Below are 22,204 nucleotides of genomic sequence, written 5' to 3' on the forward strand. Positions count from 1 at the left end.
GTAAAAATTTTAAACGACTCAAATTGTACCAGAGAATCTCTACAGATAGAATTTCCAACAACTTCCCAAACAAAGAGCACAAACAAAAGCCTCCCCCCCACCCCAAGATTTGAAAGTATCTTGTCCCCTTATTGGTCCTTTGGGTCAGATGCCAGCCAGGTTACCTGAGCTTCTTAACCCTTTACAGGGAAAAGGATTTTGGAGTCTCTGGCCAGGAGGGATTTTATAGTACTGTACACAGGACAGCTGTTACACCCTTCCCTTTATAGTTATGACACCTCACAAGTGGAGAACCAGTGTTGACAGGGCCAATTCAATCAGGGTGGATGTAGTCCACTCCCAATAATAGATGAGGAGGTGTCAATTCCAGGAGAGGCAAAGCTGCTTCTGTAATGAGCCAGCCACTCCCAGTCCCTATTCAAGAATAAATGGACACAAATCCGGCATCGGGAATGGTAACATACAAAAGCCAGTAGGTGAACATTTCAATCTCCCTGGACATTCTATAACAGATTTAAAAGTCACTATTCTTGAACAAAAAAACTTCAGAAACAGACTTCAAAGAGAAACAGGACATTTCTCTTGCAAAATTCATTTGCAAATTTAACACCATTAATTTGGGCTTTTTTTTACAAGTCTTTTTATAAGTCTTTTCTGACAGGGATGGTTTGGAAGTATCTACAGAACAGGGGTAACTCCTCTAGAGGCAGGCAAATCACCCCAGCCTTCACTTCAAATTGGCTGCAGGCTTTTGACAAGGAGCTCCCAGAAGCCAACAAGTCACCGCTCCATTGCATCACTGGTTAGCAGATTAGATGAGTATATAAAGATCAAGCTGAAAGCAGGGTGATTTCTCATCCACTGAAGGCCCCCTGAATATGAAAGGCATGGTACAGATATCGTGTATAGTTCTCAACCAAGATCTTCAAAAATAAGAGGCCAGTGCAAGTAGTTTATTGATTTCAATGGGAGCTCAACATTTTTGAAAATCAGGCCACTTATTTACAAGGCTGACATTGTAAAAAAACAAAAACAAAAAACCTTGGTTCTGATTTTGAGAGGTACTGAACACCCAGCTTTCCAAGTGAAGTCAATGGGAGCTGTAGGTCCTGGTCACCTCTGAATAACACATCCTTTATAACAGTGGTTCTCAAACTTTTTTACTGGTGACCCCTTTCACATAGCAAGCCTCTGAGTGCGACCCCCTCCCCCTTATACATTAAAAACACTTTTTAATATATTTAATAACATTATAAATGCTGGATGCAAAGCAGGGTTTGTGGTGGAGGCTGACAGCTTGCGACCCCCCATATAATAACCTTGCAACCCCCAGTGTGAGAACTCCTGCTTTATAACATCTCTGTTTGCATTTCCTTAGTTTCCCTTCTACCACAGAATCTTCAAGCTCCCGCTCGAGTGGTCTACACAAGATCAATTTTCTCTCATCCAGTCTTCGGTTCCAGTTTGTCCTCACTGACTGCCAACTTAAATACACACAATGATAACTACTTATGGTACATGTGTCCGTCATCCTCCTGTTTATGTGCCCATATCCTCCCATAATTCAGAGCATACATTCCTCCATACTAATAATGTGCTCCCCAAAATGTTATAGTCTCTACCTGAGATAATCTCTATCGTGTAATGTCCTAGCAACAGAAGTCTTGCTCTTCTTTGGAAACCTCTGAAGAATATGTTTTCCTGGTGATCCCAATTTCCCTGCTTCCTAGAGTCAATGCCAAGTCATCTGTTGGTTGAGATAAATAAGCTATCTCAGAGCACTTCTCTTGCCCCAATCTTTAACTGTGTGTTGAACATTCCATTTTTGTCCAGTGCAGTTCTGCATTACAAGTCTGTAAGGCGAAGACAGATTGTCCATTACAATTTCAAGGCATCTCTTAGTTTTCTTGTTCATCACGGATGATCCCTGCAAAACGAAAGAAGCATGAGACAAGCTGCAGTCTGCATTTCAGAACTGAGTGCCCAAGCAGTAAACAATTCTCTTGATTTCTGTAATATGTCAGGTCAGTGAAAATGTTCTCTGCACACAGACAGAATACATTTTTGTCACTGCATCTAGCTTGACTGTGGTCATAAGTAGGAAAGAAAGTTTCTCGGTTTGACTGAGTGAACCAAACTGTGCAGCTTCAGAAGGTGGAAAGTTATTACTCTGGAGTAAAGTTAGCATCAGGCTGCCAGCTAGTAATAAATTAGTAACAGAAAGAATACTTTGGTCTCATTTTAGTTGTTGGATTAGTGTGCAGGTGCTGGGTGGGGTCCGTGGCCTGTTCTATACAGGAGGTCACATTAGATGATCTAGGCGCCCTTCTGGGTTTTAAAATCTATGACTCTGTAAGTCAGCAAAGAAGAGGACAAACCAGTGAGACACAGCAGAATGATAAAGTTATTCAAGTATTCAAAGACTAGACAATATTTACAGATGTGATCCCTATAAATTAATCAGAGATACAAAAACAAGTCTTTTCTGGTAAACAGAAGAGTCTCCATATGTGCTGACAAAGAGAGATCAGTAAGTTACAGGGAAATCTGTAAAGCCTATTCAAATACAGTTACCTTCTTTAGAATTTGTCCTCGTGTGTGTAAAGCATTTTAAGCTCTTTCAGGATGAAACATGCCATTGAAATGTAGGGACATGGAAATTCACTTACCTGCTTAAAATCCCAATGCATGTTCAGTCCCTTTTTCACAGCCTCATTACATTGCTCTATAAATGGCAGGTCTCCTGTGCCAGGGTCAGTTAGGCACCGATCTACTGCATTCTGTCGAGATCGTAGGCCTCCTATATACATTTCTTCAGTGCTGAGATAAAACACGTGCTGAAAGGCAATGTTACATTGGAGTAGGTGAGCTAGGACACTGACGAAATCCCAAAGGAGGATACCAGACATTTGTGAAACTGACTAACATTAGATACATGGGGCTAAATTCATTGATATCATTGACGTTAAACCAGAATGAATTTGACCCACTAGAGCTATGACATCAGTCTTGTTCTCCTCTGTTCATAAAAAACAGGTCGATTATTACGGTGGAACTGTAATCACTAGTGTCCCTCCTAGTGACAGAACAAGAAGTGAAGAGTGAGGAGTTCAGTCTGCATCCCATTCAATCCTTCACCTCTCTGCTGGAACCACCATCAGCAAGAACAATGGTTGTCAATATGTGTGTGGGGCGGGAAGGTGGTAAGTGAGGTCACCTCCCCATAAAAATGGAACCAACTTAATGTACTTAGACCATGATGGTATCTGCCTTGGCCTGCAATGAGCAGGAGGTCAGATAGATGAGCATGATGGTCCCTTCTGACCTTAAAGTCTATGAGACTACTGCCATTCATTTTTGATTTGGGATTTTACTTGTTTACTTACAAAATAAAATTAGTCTTCCCTGCATGACAGCACATGAAGAACAATTTTCAGGAGTCTATTTCATTGTCTAGCAAAGAATCCAAAGCAAAGGATAACAAAAGATTTCTGGTTGCAGTTAAATAGCTTGTTTTTAATACCTGTGATGAGTAAGCATGACAGTCATACATTATTGGAGTGTTTCCAGGGACAGGGCCTTGATCTACGCAGATGTTCTCATTCAGCGTGTTTTTCATCTGCAGAGATAAAACAGGCATATTAATGCATGGAATAACTACCACATCTTCCTGTTCTCACCACTGTTTTTGTAAGCTCTGCTGAGAGCTATGCTGGTTTGCAGTTTTGCTTAAGAGCTCTGAAGTAACAGGAGAACACAGGATGGATTTAGAAAAAGAAACCGCAAAACAACTTTTCAGAGTTGACTTCATCCCAGAAAACATGAGAAGCAAATCTAAAGGCTTTTCTAGTGTCTATACATCAAAGAAACAATGGGGCTTGGTCAGGGCCGGCTCTGGCTTTTTGGCAGCCCCAAGCAGAAAAAAAAAAACAAAAAAAACCTGCGGCACGGCCGGAGCCAGGGTGCAGGGGAACTCCCTGCGCTGCAGACGTGCCCCAGCTAGCAGGGGGGGAGGGGGAGGGAGCGGGGGGGGAAGGAGGGCGGCCAAGGCTTCAGCGGGGCGCTACCACGCGGCCCTGACTGGTGCGCCGCCTGCCGGGAGGCTCCGCGCCGCTCCAGTCGTCTGGGAGGGAAGGATGCTGGGCTGCCCTGCTGGGCTTGCTCCCATCCTCTGCGCTGCCGCCCCCTACAGGGCGGCCGGAGCGGCACAACAAAGAAACAAAAAAACAAAACTAACAAAAAAAAAAAAAGCGGCCGTGCCGCCCTAGGATTGGGCAGAATGCCGCCTCGAACAATCTGCCGCCCCAAGCACCAGCTTGCTCGGCTGGTGCCTGGAGCCGGCCCTGGGCTTGGTCTACACTACAAAATTTAGCTATAAGTACAAAAATATCACATCCACTGGCCAATGTAGCTATGCCAGCAAACTGCTCCGTCCCCCCACGTGTAGACGCAACTATGCTGACAGAATAGTGCTTAGCTTAGCTAATGTCACTGAGGGAAGTGTTTTATGTACACTGGTGGAAGAATTCATTCTATTAACATATGGTGCATCTCCACTAGGGGTTCTGGCAAAGGCTTTATAGTGTAGACAACTCCTCAGGTTGGGGAACCCTACTATAACACAATTGTTCACTGATACAGTATAATCATAGAGCAGTCCCATAAAAACCACATCACTACAAGTATCACCAATAGAAAAGGCTGAATTTTTTCCACTGAAACTTTTTGGAAATGTCTTTTTAACCAAAATAAAAAATTCTCATGTGATTGAATCTTTAAAAACAATTGTGTTCTGTTTCATTGTGAGCAAAACAAAGGCTTGCATGTATCTGAGTTTGCACACATTTGAGTTTGCCCTTGGCACAACCTGCATGTGCCCAGTTCAGCCAGAGGAGTTTTGAAAATGTGGTCCATTGTTTTTAAATTGACAATTGTTTCTTTCACATTCTGTATATTTTACTCTTCTTTAGCTATAATTTTTCCCTCTATCATGATCTTCATGATTATTGTTCCAGTCCAAATTTAAAAAGCAACTTAACAACTCTGAAATGAGTGACCAGAAGATACTGTCCTCCCTTGATTTATAGCTGTACAGCAGGCAATGATTACTTTGTTGAACTTTTCATTTCTGTGATGCGTCTCCATAATATTCTATTGAACATTGCAGACAATTATAGGGAGAGATTTCATCCATTGTTGTTCCCTGCTCTATGAGCATTCTTATGTTGCACAAAAATGTGTCTTTCTAAATACCTTCCTATGCTATTTTATGTTTATGCTGGTAGACATGCAGTGGGCACAGTTTAGATATGCAACAGGTACAGAAAGTTTTACAAAAAGATGGCACTCACTTTAAATATCTCTAAAACCGCTAGTAAAACCAATACTATGGTTATAATATGACCAATTTACAAGAGCAACCCGGGTTAGACTGATCAGGAACACAGAAGAAATTGCCTTCAACAACCTTCATAATAGTGGAGATATCTAACTGTTGCATCTATTCAGTAGACATGCACAGTACTTACTGTTCCGTAGACAACAACAGTGGTCAAAGGTATTAAATTAGGATAAACGTTCTTTATGTACCAGTCAAAGCTTTTACAGTTCAGTTTCTTTCTTAGCTCCTTTCTGGAAGAAACATCTCCATAGTCTATTCCAGGATTCTGAAAAAAACACCACATTGTTCAGACATTAATTTTAAAAGTGACCTGCAAAAATGGAGGGAAAATTGACTTATATCTCCCCCTTTTTGTTGCTTCTTCATAATATATAAAGAATATCTAAAATCTGCTCTTAAAAAAAATCCCTGATTACTTTTACATTAGAAATTCAGATTGTGTTTTGCCTGTCTATGAAATCACAGATACAATGGAGGTTAAGAACTGATTCATTGGAAGAACAAGTGCTTTTTTATCCAGGTATTTTGTTTTCATTAACATCTAGTTAACTAAACAACTGGCAAAAAAAATCTCCTTTTTTTAAAAACTCAAAACACCACTCCAGGTAAGGTCAATACACCTTTGATCTACAAGTTCTTCCATTAAAAAATGACTTGACATTCCTGATATCTTTAAATAGGAGGAAATAAAAATTAAAAACAGCAGAGCTTCTTACATCAAGAAAGAAAGAAAATAGGCACACAAAACCTCCCCCCCCCCCACCTTTGCCAGGTCACCTTTAAAGGAAAATGGCAGCGTACAAAAATGTGATCTGTTACTAGTTATGAAGAACAATAAATCACTACGCATTTTAAATATGTACAATAGAACCAAAAGTATCTCAAAGTATCAAAGAGGAAGCTGCCATTTTGCCATGCTCATGAGGTGTGCAGAGCTTTGTCCAACTCTATGAGATTTACAAATCTAGCCAATCTTGAAGAATGTATACACTGCACTGGGATTTACTAACATAACGATGTACAAGAAATTCCAGTTTGCATTATATATGGTATTAATTGGCATAACTTACAATGATATGTAGAGAGACTATAGTTGAAGGCATGAGCACAACAATGGAGGAAAGTTAAGGTTGAGCTTTCAACCCTCTCTCTGAATTTCCTGAATTCTGAGTGCTTGATTTCCCAACATGAATGTTTCTCAGCCTGCAGAGCATGCTATAAGGCCCACTCTTTCTTTATCCCTGGCCTGTGAGAAGTGGGTGTCGGATAGTGGGGATGTGGGACTCTGCAGCATTTTGGGCATGGCGGTCAATTAGTGTAGGGTGTTGCTGGGTCATTTGATTAAAAGTAACTGCCTTGCCTATTATTTATTAGAGCATTTTTAAAAGATATTCAAGGATGCCCAGTTTATTTGCTCTATTATCACAACTTGCAAAAATCCAAACAACATACTTTTTATTTGAAAAAAGTTAGAAATTATTACATTGTTTGGGGCAGAACCCATCTTTTTGTTCTATGTACAGTGCCTAGCACAATGGGGTCCTGGTCCATGACTCAGGGCCCTAGGCACTATAATAATAATAGTCATGTTTTTAAAGGGACAAATCTCACAAACACCTGTTTGCTACGTCTGGCCTCATTGTGATGTCCTGGCTACTATTAGTCATTTGCTCCCATACAAATGACCATCTCAATTTAAAGAAACCAATTCTAAACAACCAAACATATACACCTCAATAGGAAGATTCCATGCAAAATAAACCATGTATTTATAGTCGTCCATCCACACTTCGGCCACCCTCAGGGCGTTGCGTCTCATAGCAATGCTCAAGTCCAGCATGTAGGGTTTGTGCGCTCTTTCCAGGTGAGCAACTCTTGCACAGGGCAAAACTTCTATCTGACCCCCACACTGCCAAACCTGTATGGATGAAGCAGGAGTCCCAGTGAATGCGCATTGGAGTTGGCTTTTTTCACCAGCGGTTAACACGATTTTGTTCTACATAAGTGACTAGAAATTGCACCTCCTTACTCAACAGATCTGCTCACTCTCAGTATCCAGAGTAAGTTCTCCTGACTTTAGTGATGAAGGGAAATTTTCAGTACTTTTCTTTTAGGATCTGCAGAGCCAACACAGGTACAGGAGAGTGAGGTGGAAGCTATTTAGTCTTTTGCATCATTATTAATTTCCAGTTACAGGACTAAGCAGTTACTCTCGTGTAAATCCTTTGCATGAGGTTATACAGGTGTCACAAAGAGCAGAACTGGCCCTACAGAATCTTAATTATGATTAAGGTTGCAGGAGAAGGAAAGAGACCAGTCTGACTCTCATATCCCAGGCTGTTTACAGGGCTGGCACCTAGAAACCCCCTCTCCCCCATCAATCTGCTTACAAACTGAGCGCATTTGATACAAGAAATCATTGAGGGACAATGCAAAATGAGACCTACAATGTTATTTTTGAAGTCACTTCTCTGAGCAGAAATGTATTTAATGGGCCTGATTCTCCATTCCCCTGCATTTTGTGCAGTCAGATATACCAGCACAGAGAAGAGGTATCATGGTACCATTCTGATATGGTGATGCTTTACACCCACCTTGCACTGGTGTAAATGAATATACATGTATCAGGGCAATGAAGAATGAGGCCTCTGTGTATTTTAATGTATTAGAAGTGGAAAGGAGTTCATCCCCTGTCAATCCCACCTTTTCCCTAGGTGGATCTTGAGTACTCTGAATCTACCATATTTATTCCTCCCACACTTCACGCATGAGTCCTTGAGATGCAGTCACCACCCTTCTAGCCACAGAAAACTACCTAGGATTCTCTTCACAGGATATCAATGCTGTCACTTCAGTCACTGAAGTAGTTGCTGTTGAATAAGACAAAATACATTCTGCCTATCAATTAGATACTGAATGGCCCCTATTGTTGTAGTAATGGTGGGCACCTCACAATCTCTAATGTATATATCCTCACCAGGCCCGCTGACAGCTATTCCAGGCCCCAGGGCAGAACAGTCAATGGGCCCCCCCAGGCATGCACAAGTTGTGTCTGCGCAGACATGGTCTGCTTGACATTTAGCTGGTGCTCTTCCAGCACGGCCAGGGCTTCCACATGCCCGCCTGGTAGGGTTGCCAACTGTCTAATTGCACAAACCCAAAATTGCTTGCCCTGTCCCCCAGCCCACCCCTTCCCTGAGACCACACCCCTGCCCTGCCCCTTTTCCAAGGCCCTGACCCTGCTTGCTCCATCCCCCCTCCCTCTGTCACTCACTCCCCGCAACCCTCACTCACTTTCACCAGGATGGGGCAAGGGGTTGGGGTATAGGAGGGGGTGCAGGGGTCAGACTCTGGGAGGGAGCTTGGGTGCAGGGGGGGTGAGGGGTCGGGCTCTGGGAGGGGGTTTGGGTGCAGGAGGGGGTGCGGGGTCAGGCTCTGGGAGGGAGTTTGGGTGCTGGCTGTAGGCTGGGGCAGGGGGTTGGGGTGCAGGAGCGGGTCAGCACTTACCTTGGGTGGCTACCGAAAGCAACTGGCACACCCCTCTGGCTGCAGTTCTCAGTCAATGGGAGCTGCGGAGTGAGCGCTCGGATGGGATTAGCGCACAGAGACCTCCTCCCCAGGGGCCGCTAGGACATGACGGCCGCTTCCAGGAGCAGCGCGGAGTGAGGGCGGGTAGGAAGCCTGCCTGCCTTAGCCCCACTGTGTTGCTGGCAGTGGCAGCAGCCAGGGGGCCCTGGGCCCTTTTAAATCATCCGGGCCCCTGGGCAATTGCCACCTTTGCCCCCCCCCCCCAACCCTGTCAGAGGACCTGAGCCTCACAAAATCTCTGAAAGGCAAGGCATTGCAGGTATCCCTAGTTTACAGATGGGGAACTGAGTCAAAGAGAGGCTAAGGGACTTGCCCAAGGTCACACAGGAAGTCTGCGGCAGAGCAGGGAATTAACCTGAGGTCTCCCAAATCCCAGGCTAGCAAACTAATGACTGGACCATCCTTCTTCTAGTTTAATCACTATATGCAACATGTTCCCACTGCTGCGGCTAAACCTTAATTAGCCATCATCAAATGGTTTACAAATCCATTATCAGTATTTATCTGAGAAGAGGAGACACCAAATATGAGGAAAGGGACAATTTTCTTTGGAGGCTCGCAGCTTGAAAGGAAATAAATGTGTCTGAAATTCTATCAGTGGAAAACCTACATGCTGCAGCAGGTAGTGCTGGTGATTTAAGACTCAGCTGTTTTCCCTTTAAATCAGTACTGAGGCAACATGGCTGCGGCAAGGCGTTAGTGAGCACTGTGCAGCTGTAAGTGCTGAATTTTAAATGAAAGGTAAAACCAAGAGCCTGACCTCTATGTCTTCAAAGATCCCCCTGGCACTTTGGGTTGAGGTGGTAGCCCTGGGGTCCTGGCTAAATTCCTATCTGAGTAATTACCTTCTGCCTTTCTAAATCCTCCCCGCCCCCAGCAGTGTAAAGTTTATATGGGATTCCAGCTGCTATCTCACGCTCAGGAATTGGGTCCAGAGCAGGGTCATTTCCTCCTTTGGTTTCATCTCATGTACGACATCATGTTACCTGAAGAGAGGCTTCTGAGATTTACTGATGAACATGGGCGGGGGGTCCCCTTCTGGGGTGTTGCCTTTCTAATGCCTTGGTCCCTTCTTACAGCACTTCCTATGTTGAATCAGACTGGTGTCCTGCTGGGTCAATATATAATGCTCCTGAGGAGTACACTGCAAGACCTTGTACCCCACAGTATCACTCTCCAATTGGTTATTTCACAAAATGGATTTCCCTCCTGCCTCCAGCTTGTAAACTTAATGAAGTTTACATTTGTTAGCTTAGCTTGTATATTTATCTATGTTATCAATGGGCATAAAACTATACAATCTTAGCAATGTCCTTTATTGCTGTGGCAGGGAAGACAACAGGCTGAGTACACTTTGTGTGAAATTCTTCCCTTCCTGGTTCCCACCATTTACTGAGCTGTGCCCATTGTCATGGGCATACATGTCTCAGTATCCTTGTAGAGTCTGCCAGTGCTATTACCGTGCTTTGTCGACAATAAACCTGGCCTGGTGCTTTCACACCTTAACAGATCTTGTGGTCATTCGGCGGTGCGTTCCAGGTCTGCTGTGCCAGCTGTCTGTGCAGAGCTGGGACAGCACACAGGAAAAACACACACAGGCAGCCAAATATCTAACCACAATAGCTGCTAGGTGCTCAGCATTTTTGAAAATCTGCCCATTTCATTTCAGTACTGAAATGGGAGCTGAACTCTTTTGAAAAACTGAGCCCAATTGTCTGTGTTGAGCACTTAGAAATCTGGCCCTGAGTTCTTTTGAAAATCAGGTCCCCACACTTATGTTATTTATTTTATAAGAGAAGCAGAATTAAACGTACCCGCAGGCCAAGTTCCACATTTTCCCCTCCGTATATATGCATTCCGCCATCCAGTACCCCAATCTCACCCAGAAAAACTCTATGTGCAGCAAGTATCCCCATAATAGAAGGACTCCTGGGAAAGAGAATAGATACAGTTGGAGAGAAGAAATAACTATGAAATAAACAGGAAGAGGAATAAACAATCATTTGAGAATTAATTATGCTCTTTTGAATTTCCTGTTCAGTGCGAGACTGAGTATTGGGCTCATTGGGACAATTCTTATTTTGTTTGTGCTAGTTTGGGGGTCCCTAATAAATTGCTCTTTAGCTAGATTTGGTTTCTTCCCATCCCATTTCTACCACCAGCCTGTATTTACAGTGGACATTTCCATAACTGCACTTAGTGCCAAATTCTGCCCATCCTTATCTATCTAGGTATTTACCCATTACCAGTGTCTGAGTGTGTAATTAATTTATTCAGGGTGGAGTTATGTTAGCAGCATGCAAATACAGGATACATGAATCCTTTCTGTTGAATATGGACGTTAAATGCCTCATAATAGTTTGTTTATTTTGCATACCTTGTACATAATGACTTTCATCTCCAAAATGCACTACTTTAACAAGGGAATGTTCACACCACCATATGTGAAGTAGGTAGGGTTGCCAGGTGTCCGGTTTTTGACCGGAATGCCCGGTTGAAAAGGGACCCTGGCGGCTCTGGTCAGCACTGCCAATCAGGCTGTTAAAAGTCTGGTCAGTGGTGCTGAGGGGCTAAGGCAGGTTAATCCCTATCTGTCCTAGCACCGTGCTGCGCCCCGGAAGTGGCCAGCAGGTCCGGCCCCTAAGCAGGGGGGCCACGGGGCTCCGTGCACTGTCCCCACCCTAAGCACTGGCTCCTCACTCCCATTGGCCGGGAACCATGGACAATGGGAGCTGGGGGAGGCGGTGCCTGTGGGTGAGAGCAGTGCGCTGAGCCTCCTGCCCCTCCCCTCCCCCACCGGGTGCAGCATGGTGCCAGGACAGGTAGGGAGCCTGTCTTAGACCCACAGCGCCACTGACTGGGAGTTGCGCCCCAACCCTAAGCCCCAACCCGCTGCCCCAGCCCAGAGCCCCCCCCCAACCCAGAGCCCCTTCCTGCACCCCAAACCCCTCATCCCCGGCCCCACCCCAAAGCCCGCACCCCCAGCTGGAGCCCTCACCCACTCTTGCACCTCAACTCCCCGCCCCATCTTGGAGACCCCTCCCACACCCTGAACCCCTCATTTCTGGCCCCACCCCAGAGCCCATGCCCCCAGTTAAAGCCCTCACCCCCTCCTGCACCCCAACCCCCTGTCTCAGCTCAGTGAAAGTGAGTGAGGGTGGGGGAGAGAAGTCACTGAGGGAGGGGGAATGTAGTAAGTGGGAGGGTGGGGCCTTGGGGAAGGGGCGGGACTAGGGTGTTCGGTTTTGTGCGGTGAGAACAGAGGTTCTCAAACTGGGGGTCGGGACCCCTCAGGGGGTTGCAAGGCTATTACATGGGGGGTCACGAACTGTCAGCCTCTACCCCACACCCCGCTTTGCTTCAGCATTTATAATGGTGTTAAATATATTAAAAAGTGTTTTTAATGTATAAGGGGGGGTCACACTCAGAGGCTTGCTATGTGAAAGGGGTTAGCAGTATAAAAGTATGAGAACCACTGGGTTAGAAAGTTGGCAACCCTAGAGGTAGGTGTGAAGGACTTGGAAGATGCCTGTCATATCTCATGAATGATCTATATCCTTGTTATGATATTGTTTGCTACATGGTTATAAGGGGCTAGATCCCAGGAAAGGCCCAGATAAAAGTTCCTCAGCAAACACCAAGAGCTATTAACTATGATGTTACCTCAGAGCAACCCAGTAAGTTAAATTTGGTCAAAACAGTTTATATATGAGAGACACAGGGACTGTGGAGAAGCAGACTGAACCCCAGCCCCAGAAGTGGGGGTGTTTGGGTAAGCCAGGCCTATCTAAGTTGTAGGTAAGACAGTTATGCATGTAGACTGTTGTGTCAAAATCCTTTTCTTGTTACGCTGTGTTACTGCTGTTAAGATTAAACAATTTTTTTTGTGTTGAAAAGGCTGTTTCACATCGCTCTAGTGATATACTGGTCACAGCTTCCCAAGGGAAGAATTGCAGGCCTTGAACCCAGTCGGGCCTGCTGAGGAGTCAGTGGGTCTGCAGAGGCCTGTAATCTGGTACTCCTGTCAGAGTGGGGAAATTGTGAGATTCCACCACAAGGAGGTAAAGAAAAGGCACAGGGCCTGTCACTTGGAGAGGTTGCGCTCAGGCAGACATAGGGTATGTCTACACTGCAATTAAAAACCCATGGCTGGCCTGTGCTGGCTGGCCCATGCCAGCTGATCTAGGCTAAGGGGCTTGGGCGCAGGGGCTGTTTAATTGTGGTGTAGATGTTCAGGTTTGGGCTGGACCATGGGCTCTAGGACCCGGCAAAGTGGGAGGGTACTAGAGCTCAGGCTGCCACCCAAGCCGTAATGTCTACACCACAACTAAACAGCCCCTTAGCCTAAGCCCCATAATCCCAAACCAGCTGGAATGGGCCAGTCATGGGTGTCTGACTGCAGTGCAGAAATACCCCTAGAGAAGGGTCAGAGGTACAGCTAAATGTCAACTGTGACAGTAGGTAAGTATTATTATCCATTTATAGATGGGAAGCTTGGACAGACAGATTAAATGATTTGCCCAAGATTGCAGAGGGAGAAATATTTAGGACCAGACTTAGAATGCAGGAGAGCCTGGATCCGTCTTTTACACAGACCACATGGGACAACATGAGATCTCTAATGACTCTCAGATCCAAACTGACAATTTCAACTCACCTGCATTTTGCAGATATCTTACCCACCCATGTGAGAAAACCCTATCCTTGTTAGTTTTAGAGGTGAGTCTGAAAACGTCTCAGATGTCTGGGGTCTTTGTTCCCTCAAGAATACTATTCTGACTTACCGGATTGGAGCCGTTTCATCTTTGAGCGCATACCATTCTTTTGGTAATGGTTCATAGAGGCACCATAGTGCCCAGTCAAATCCATCTGCAGACACAGCATATTCAAGAAGTTCAAAGTCATCAAAGCGAACATTGTCAAATACTGGTGATATTATAACAGTACGATCTTCCTTGATTCGAGACAGAATAGGTTCAGCCCTAAGATAATGAACAAAAACATTATTTTCACCTTGCAGCAAGTATGGACCTGATGAACCAAAGTGCATGGCACCGTAATGCTGAAATGGGCAGCCCATTTCTTAGAATTGAGACCAAAGAGATGACTGAACCCTTGGCTCCTGTCTCAGCTCTACCAAATAATGACAGGTTGTGACGCATGGCCAGAAAGGGTTAAACATGCTGCAAATTAAACAACCCTCAAAAGACATGTGGGGAGATAATGTTTGTGTTTTTGTGTATTTACATATGTATGAGTAGGGTCAACAATGTAATCAACAGTCCCTGTCTATGTTGTATTCTGTTAATTCAGAAGATCAAAATAACATCCTGACATTTAAATGAATTGTAAACACGGGATAGCTCTGTATTCATCTCTCTTTGAAATGCACTGTGAATGGTGGAGGAACAAGTAAATTGCCTTATGTTAATTCATATAGCTAAGTACTGGTGAGGGACCTCCTTCAAAGTCATCCTAATTACTTTTTGTTCCCAGAGGAACTCCAACTTGTCAAAAAGGACATGAAATTGTATAAAAGATCCTTGGGTTCTGATCCTGTTCATCTCGGATCTGCTTAAGGCTTCATACAGGGGAAACTTAGGCCATAAGGACTGAGATTCCAGTTCTAACGGGATCGCTCTGAAATATAAACATTGGACTATAACGGGGTCGGCAACCTCTGGCACGCGGCTCGCCAGGGTAAGCACCCTGGCGGACGGGCCAGTTTATTTACTTGCTGACGCGGCAGGTTCGGCCGATTGCGGCCCCCACTGGCCGCGGTTCGCCGTCCCAGGCCAATGGGGGCGGCGGGAAGCGGCACGGGCGAGGGATGTGCTGGCCACGGCTTCCCGCCGCCCCCATTGGCCTGAGACAGCGAACCATGGCCAGTGGGGGCCGCGATCGGCCGAACCTGCTGAGTCAGCAAGTAAATAAACTGGCCCGGCCCGCCAGGGTGCTTACCCTGGCGAGCCACGTGCCAGAGGTTGCCGACCCCTGGACTATAACCTACGGACTATTTCTGAAAGAACTCTTTGCAACTACAAAGCTCATCATCTCTGCTATGAATTAAAATCTTAAGAACTGAACTCATGTCTGTGTGTATATTGATCTTTTAACCATATTCTCTCTCTCTTGTTTTTTAATACATTTTAGTATAGTTAATAAGAATTGGCTGTATGCAAAGTATTTGGGTAAGTTCTGAAACATTCATTAACCCGGGAGGTAATGTGTCCCATCCTTTGGGATTGGTAGAACCCTTTCTTTTATATGATGAGATAAGATTTTCAGAAATCATATTTAACGTAGGTACCGGGGTGGAAGTTTGAGGCTGGATCGCTTTAAGATAAACTGTGTTGTTTGAACTTCTGAGTAACCACTAAGGTATAAAGGAAGCTGTTTTATGCTGGCTTGGTAAATATAAGTACTGGAATGTTCACCAGCTTTTTGGGGATTGTCTGCCCCATTCTTTGCAGTTCACCCTAATTGAGTGACCACAGCTGGCCCCCACTGGGACCCCAGTCACACAGGTTTTCTGTACTACTAATCCATCTTTCTCTCTAGTAGCCTTACGCTTTCTCCCAGGCCATCCCAGCAGTTCATGCACCGTAACCATTGCTAATTACACTAGCCATAGTCACCTCTCTGTTACCTTACCTGTCTGTTATACCCCTATGTTGCCTCTCACCATAGATTTATATTGTAAACTGTTGGGGGCAGGGGCCTTCTTTTCATTGTGTATGCACAGCACCTATCACACTGGGGCTCTGATCCCTGACTGGGGCCTCTAGGTGCTATTGCAATAAAAATAACAACAACAAATGGGAGGAGTCCCTGGTTGTGCTATCTGTGATGAATAAGGCCATCATAGCCCGGGGTAGGGTGAGATTAGAGATGCAACACAGTCTCAGAGGTAAAACGCTGTCTGCTAGGGAAGTGAAACAATGTGAGGAGTGGTCAAGCACTGAACCCAACCAACCAGGATAGACGTATGTTAGAGAGATATGGTACAGAAAGGGAGGGTAAATACACTGATCTCAACTGTAACAACAAGGAGTCTGGTGGCACCTTAAAGACTAACAGATTTATTTGGGCATAAGCTTTCGTGAGTAAAAACCTCACTTCTTCGGATGCATAGAGTGAAAGTTACAGATGCAGGCATTATATACTGACACATGGAGAGCAGGGAGTTACTTCACAAGTGGAGAACCAGTGTTGACAGTGCCAATTCAATCAGGGTGGATGTAGTCCACTCCCAGTAATAGATGAGGAGGTGTCAATTCCAGGAGAGGAAAAGCTGCTTCTGTAATGAGCCAGCCACTCCCAGTCCCTATTCAAGCCCAGATTAATGGTGTTGAATTTGCAAATGAATTTTAGTTCTGCTGTTTCTCTTTGAAGTCTGTTTCTGAAGTTTTTTTGTTCAATGATAGTGACTTTTAAATCTGTAATAGAATGACCAGGGAGACTGAAGTGTTCACTTACTGGCTTGTGTATGTTACCATTCCTGATATCCGATTTGTGTCCATTTATTCTTTTGCGGAGGGACTGTCCGGTTTGGCCAATGTACATGGCAGAGGGGCATTGCTGGCACATGATGGCATATATGACATTAGTGGATGTGCAGGTGAATGAGCCCCTGATGGTGTGGCTGATGTGGTTGGGTCCTCTGATGCTGTTGCCAGAGTAGATATGGGGACAGAGTAGGCAACGAGGTTTGCTACAGGGATAGGTTCCTGGGTTGGTGTTTCTGTGGTGTGGTGTGTAGTTGAGTATTTGCTTCAGGTTGGGGGGTTGTCTGTAAGCGAGGACTGGCCTGCCTCCCAAGGTCTGTGAGAGTGAGGGATCATTTTCCAGGATAGGTTGTAGATCGTGGATAATGCGCTGGAGAGGTTTTAGCTGGGGCTGTATGTGATGGCCAGTGGTGTTCTGTTATTGTCCTTGTTGGGCCTGTCCTGTAGTAGGTGATTTCTGGGTACCCGTCTTGCTCTGTCAATCTGTTTCCTCACTTCCCCAGGTGGGTATTGTAGTTTTACGAATGCTTGATAAAGATCTTGTAGGTGTTTGTCTCTGTCTGAGGGGTTGGAGCAAATTCGGTTGTATCTTAGGGCTTGGCTGTAGACAATGGATCGTGTGATGTGTTTTGGATGGAAGCTGGAAGCATGTAGGTATGTATAGCGGTCAGTAGGTTTCCGGTATAGGCTGGTGTTTATGTGACCATCACTTATTTGTACTGTAGTGTCCAGGAAGTGGATCTCCTGTGTGGACTGGTCCAGGCTGAGGTTGATGGTGGGGTGGAAATTGTTGAAGTCCAGGTGGAATTCTTCAAGGGCCTCCTTTCCATGGGTCCATATGATGAAGATGTCATCAATGTAGCGCAAGTAGAGGAGGGGCACTAGGGGACGAGAGCTGAGGAAGCGTTGTTCTAAGTCAGCCATAAAAATGTTGGCATACTGTGGGGCCATGCGGGTACCCATAGCAGTGCCACTGACTTGAAGGTATAAGTTGTTCCCAAATCTGAAGTGGTTGTGGGTGAGGACAAAGTCACAAAGCTCAGCCACCTGGCTTGCTGTGGCCTCATCAGGGATACTGTTCCTGACAGCTTGTAGTCCATCCTCATGTGGAATATTGGTATAAAGTGCTTCTACATCCATGGTGGCCAGTTCTGCGAGCTCATTCTTGATCTTCTCCTGTCTGCTGTAGACTGGAGACTCTCATACAATCCCAACCTTCCACACAAACTTCCACGTGGCTGGACTTTACAAAAATGAGACAAGCCATTTACAATGCACATTTCACTTCTCTACAGAGGAAAAAGGACTGTAAGCTATCTAAACTAATACCTGCCACTGTGGGCTATAACAATGGTACCCTCAACTCATCTAACAACATTGTCAATCTTTCCAACCACACACTTAGCCCAGCAGAAGAGTCTGTCCTATCTCGGGGACTCTCTTTCTGTCCCACCATCCCCACGAACATGATACAGTTCTGCGGTGATCTGGAAGCCTACTTTCGTCGTCTCCAACTCAAGGAATATTTTCAACGCACCACTGAACAGTGCACTGACCCACAGGAACCCTCCTACCAACACTACAAGAAGAAGAACTCTGCGTGGACTCCTCCTGACGGTCGAAATGACAGACTGGACCTCTACATAGAGTGTTTCCGCAGACGTGCACAGGCTGAAATTGTGGACAAACAACATCACTTGTCCCATAACCTCAGCCGTACAGAACGCAATGCCATCCACAGCCTCAGAAACAACTCTGACATTATCATCAAAGGGGCTGACAAAGGAGGTGCTGTAGTCATAATGAACAGGTCAGATTATGAACAGGAGGCTGCCAGGCAACTCTCCAAGACCACATTCTACAGGCCACTATCCTCTGATCCCACTGAGGAATACCAAAAGAAACTACACCATCTGCTTAAGAAACTCCCAGCTACTGTACGGGAACAAATCTACATGGACACACCCACAGAACCCTGACCAGGGGTATTCTATCTGCTACCCAAGATCCATAAACCCGGAAACCCTGGACGGCCCATCATCTCAGGCATTGGCACTCTGACAGCAGGATTATCTGGCTATTTGGACTCTCTCCTCAGACCCTATGCTACCAGCACTCCTAGCTATCTTCGAGACACCACCGACTTCCTGAGGAAACTACAATGCATTGATGTTCTTCCTGAAAACACCATCCTGGCCACCATGGATGTAGAAGCACTTTATACCAATATTCCACATGAGGATGGACTACAAGCTGTCAGGAACAGTATCCCTGATGAGGCCACAGCAAGCCAGGTGGCTGAGCTTTGTGACTTTGTCCTCACCCACAACCACTTCAGATTTGGGGACAACTTATACCTTCAAGTCAGTGGCACTGCTATGGGTACCCGCATGGCCCCACAGTATGCCAACATTTTTATGGCTGACTTAGAACAACGCTTCCTCAGCTCTCGTCCCCTAGTGCCCCTCCTCTACTTGCGCTACATTGATGACATCTTCATCATATGGACCCATGGAAAGGAGGCCCTTGAAGAATTCCACCTGGACTTCAACAATTTCCACCCCACCATCAACCTCAGCCTGGACCAGTCCACACAGGAGATCCACTTCCTGGACACTACAGTACAAATAAGTGATGGTCACATAAACACCACCCTATACCGGAAACCTACTGACCGCTATACATACCTACATGCCTCCAGCTTCCATCCAAGACACATCACACGATCCATTGTCTACAGCCAAGCCCTAAGATACAACCGAATTTGCTCCAACCCCTCAGACAGAGACAAACACCTACAAGATCTTTATCAAGCATTCGTAAAACTACAATACCCACCTGGGGAAGTGAGGAAACAGATTGACAGAGCAAGACGGGTACCCAGAAATCACCTACTACAGGACAGGCCCAACAAGGACAATAACAGAACACCACTGGCCATCACATACAGCCCCCAGCTAAAACCTCTCCAGCGCATTATCCACGATCTACAACCTATCCTGGAAAATGATCCCTCACTCTCACAGACCTTGGGAGGCAGGCCAGTCCTCGCTTACAGACAACCCCCCAACCTGAAGCAAATACTCAACTACACACCACACCACAGAAACACCAACCCAGGAACCTATCCCTGTAGCAAACCTCGTTGCCTACTCTGTCCCCATATCTACTCTGGCAACAGCATCAGAGGACCCAACCACATCAGCCACACCATCAGGGGCTCATTCACCTGCACATCCACTAATGTCATATATGCCATCATGTGCCAGCAATGCCCCTCTGCCATGTACATTGGCCAAACCGGACAGTCCCTCCGCAAAAGAATAAATGGACACAAATCGGATATCAGGAATGGTAACATACACAAGCCAGTAAGTGAACACTTCAGTCTCCCTGGTCATTCTATTACAGATTTAAAAGTCACTATCATTGAACAAAAAAACTTCAGAAACAGACTTCAAAGAGAAACAGCAGAACTAAAATTCATTTGCAAATTCAACACCATTAATCTGGGCTTGAATAGGGACTGGGAGAGGCTGGCTCATTACAGAAGCAGCTTTTCCTCTCCTGGAATTGACACCTCCTCATCTATTACTGGGAGTGGACTACATCCACCCTGATTGAATTGGCACTGTCAACACTGGTTCTCCACTTGTGAAGTAACTCCCTGCTCTCCATGTGTCAGTATATAATGCCTGCATCTGTAACTTTCACTCTATGCATCCGAAGAAGTGAGGTTTTTACTCACGAAAGCTTATGCCCAAATAAATCTGTTAGTCTTTAAGGTGCCACCAGACTCCTTGTTGTTTTCGTAGATACAGACTAACAGGGCTACCCCCTGATTCTTGATCTAAACTGTATTATAAGTACCTGTTAACAGGGACCTTGTCTTGGTTCTCTTTGTAATGAGCCATGAACATCTATAATTCTATATGCAATCATTAGTTGGTAATAATAATTAACAATGCTAAATAGACAATAGGTACACATTAAGAAGAACAGGAGGACTTGTGGCACCTTAGAGACTAACAAATTTATTAGAGCATAAGCTTTCGTGGACTACAGCCCACTTCTTCGGATGCATATAGTCTATATGCATCCGAAGAAGTGGGCTGTAGTCCACGAAAGCTTATGCTCTAATAAATTTGTTAGTCTCTAAGGTGCCACAAGTCCTCCTGTTCTTCTTTTTGCGGATACAGACTAACACGGCTGCTACTCTGAAACCTTTCAATAGGTACACATTAGTTTGGTTTAACTCCTATTTAACAGTCGATGGATGCTATTGCTCTTTACAAGTACCTAGAAAGGAATAGACCAGGATGTTGGTATTTAAAGAAAACAATCTGCATACGTTCTGATTGAGTGTCCTTTTGTATGTGTATGCACAAGAGAGACAATCTCCTGCCCACAAATACAGATACAAAGAAGCTGGGCGCTGCTTGCCTGCACTTCTCTAAACAGCCTATTCTGTTATTTGACTGCTTCCCTAATTTGAATGTGCCCAGTTCTTTTTCAAACCATGCATCCCTTCGCCAATCAAAAGTAAACATCCAGCTGGTGGCCTCTACTTGCCATACACAATCAGGGCTGACCTTCAGGGTGGGTGATGTGGGTGACTGCCCAGGGCACCATGGGCAGGGGGGCGCTGTGGCCCAGCTTGATGGAGGGAGTGGGCAGGTCAAACCGGTTCCCAGCTGGGGAAGGAGATGAAGTTGCAGGGGGTTCACCCAGGGCACCATTTCCCCTAAGGCCAGCCCTGTACACAATGGCATTGTTTGGTGAGGCAGAAGCAAAGCCATGCACCTCAGCTCCACAGTTAGACTCCTCCCTCCCAGAAAACAATTCCCTCATAATCTTACCAGCCAACATTCACTTCAATATGGGCATCCAAGATTGCGACAACATCGGCAGTAGACGCTTCCCAGCCAGAAATCCGAGCTTGTGTTAGGCCTTCTCTCTTCTGATGCCTCACAATTTTTAGCAATCCAGGATGTTTTGCATTATAATTTTTTATCTGTTCATCCAAATAGCCTTTTAGATCCTCTAAAAATAGTATGGCACATTTTAGTGTTTTTTTTTTTTCCAGTTAATGGAAATTGTTGAGATTGGGAAACAGAAAAGAGCAATTAGATAACAGCAATGAAGCTTCCATTACTTCTCTAGGGAGCCTATTCCTCAGCCTAAAATATCACTGTCAGGAAGTTTATCCCGATAATCAGTTTAAATGTTCACTTTGTTGGTTTCATCTCAGAGCTATTTCCCAGTACACCAAGTGGTATTGGGAACGGTACCCTTAAGTGGCTTAGCCTCAAAGACAGGCAGCTTACTGGGAGCAGGGTGCCGCAGAACCCATGTTCTGTTATGCAGAGGCAATTGGGAACTGTGTCACTGAATACAGAGGATCTCTTTCAAACACTTTGGGTTCAGAGCAATTCCTGAACATCACATGGCCCCAGGAGTAAATAGAAATTAAAGAAAATAACCTGGGTGGAAGATTGGAGCAGTTAAAAGCTTCACCAGAGCTAAAACTCTCTGGGCACATGGAAGTCAATCAGAAGAGAATTAAGAAGCACTTCACTGTGCATTTGCAAGCAATGAAGGCCTGTGAAAAGGAAAATAGAATGTAGCCTTATTTCTGACAATAGCAGGTTGTGATGCACTTGATGCATTCAACGGTGTTCAGTTCAGGCACATGGGACCAGCTATG

The 22,204-nt window shown here is 45.2% G+C and overlaps 1 protein-coding gene across 1 annotated transcript in view; it reads right to left on the minus strand.

Annotated features, from left to right (window-relative positions):
• Positions 1–938: 938 nt before the first annotated feature.
• Positions 939–22,204, minus strand: part of GALNT8 (polypeptide N-acetylgalactosaminyltransferase 8) — a 44,059-nt gene continuing 22,793 nt past the window's right edge. Inside the window, exons 4-11 of the mRNA XM_024103303.3 lie at positions 21,357–21,540; positions 13,774–13,971; positions 10,804–10,918; positions 7,134–7,319; positions 5,529–5,666; positions 3,524–3,619; positions 2,670–2,837; positions 939–1,927 (exon numbers count right to left, since the gene is read on the minus strand). Of these exons, the coding sequence (XP_023959071.2) occupies positions 1,769–1,927; positions 2,670–2,837; positions 3,524–3,619; positions 5,529–5,666; positions 7,134–7,319; positions 10,804–10,918; positions 13,774–13,971; positions 21,357–21,540 (1,244 nt within the window). The 3' untranslated portion in view covers positions 939–1,768. The remainder of the gene's footprint in view (positions 1,928–2,669; positions 2,838–3,523; positions 3,620–5,528; positions 5,667–7,133; positions 7,320–10,803; positions 10,919–13,773; positions 13,972–21,356; positions 21,541–22,204) is intronic.

Source organism: Chrysemys picta, chromosome 1 (genome assembly GCF_011386835.1).
Source record: "Chrysemys picta bellii isolate R12L10 chromosome 1, ASM1138683v2, whole genome shotgun sequence".
NCBI lineage: Eukaryota > Metazoa > Chordata > Testudines > Emydidae > Chrysemys > Chrysemys picta.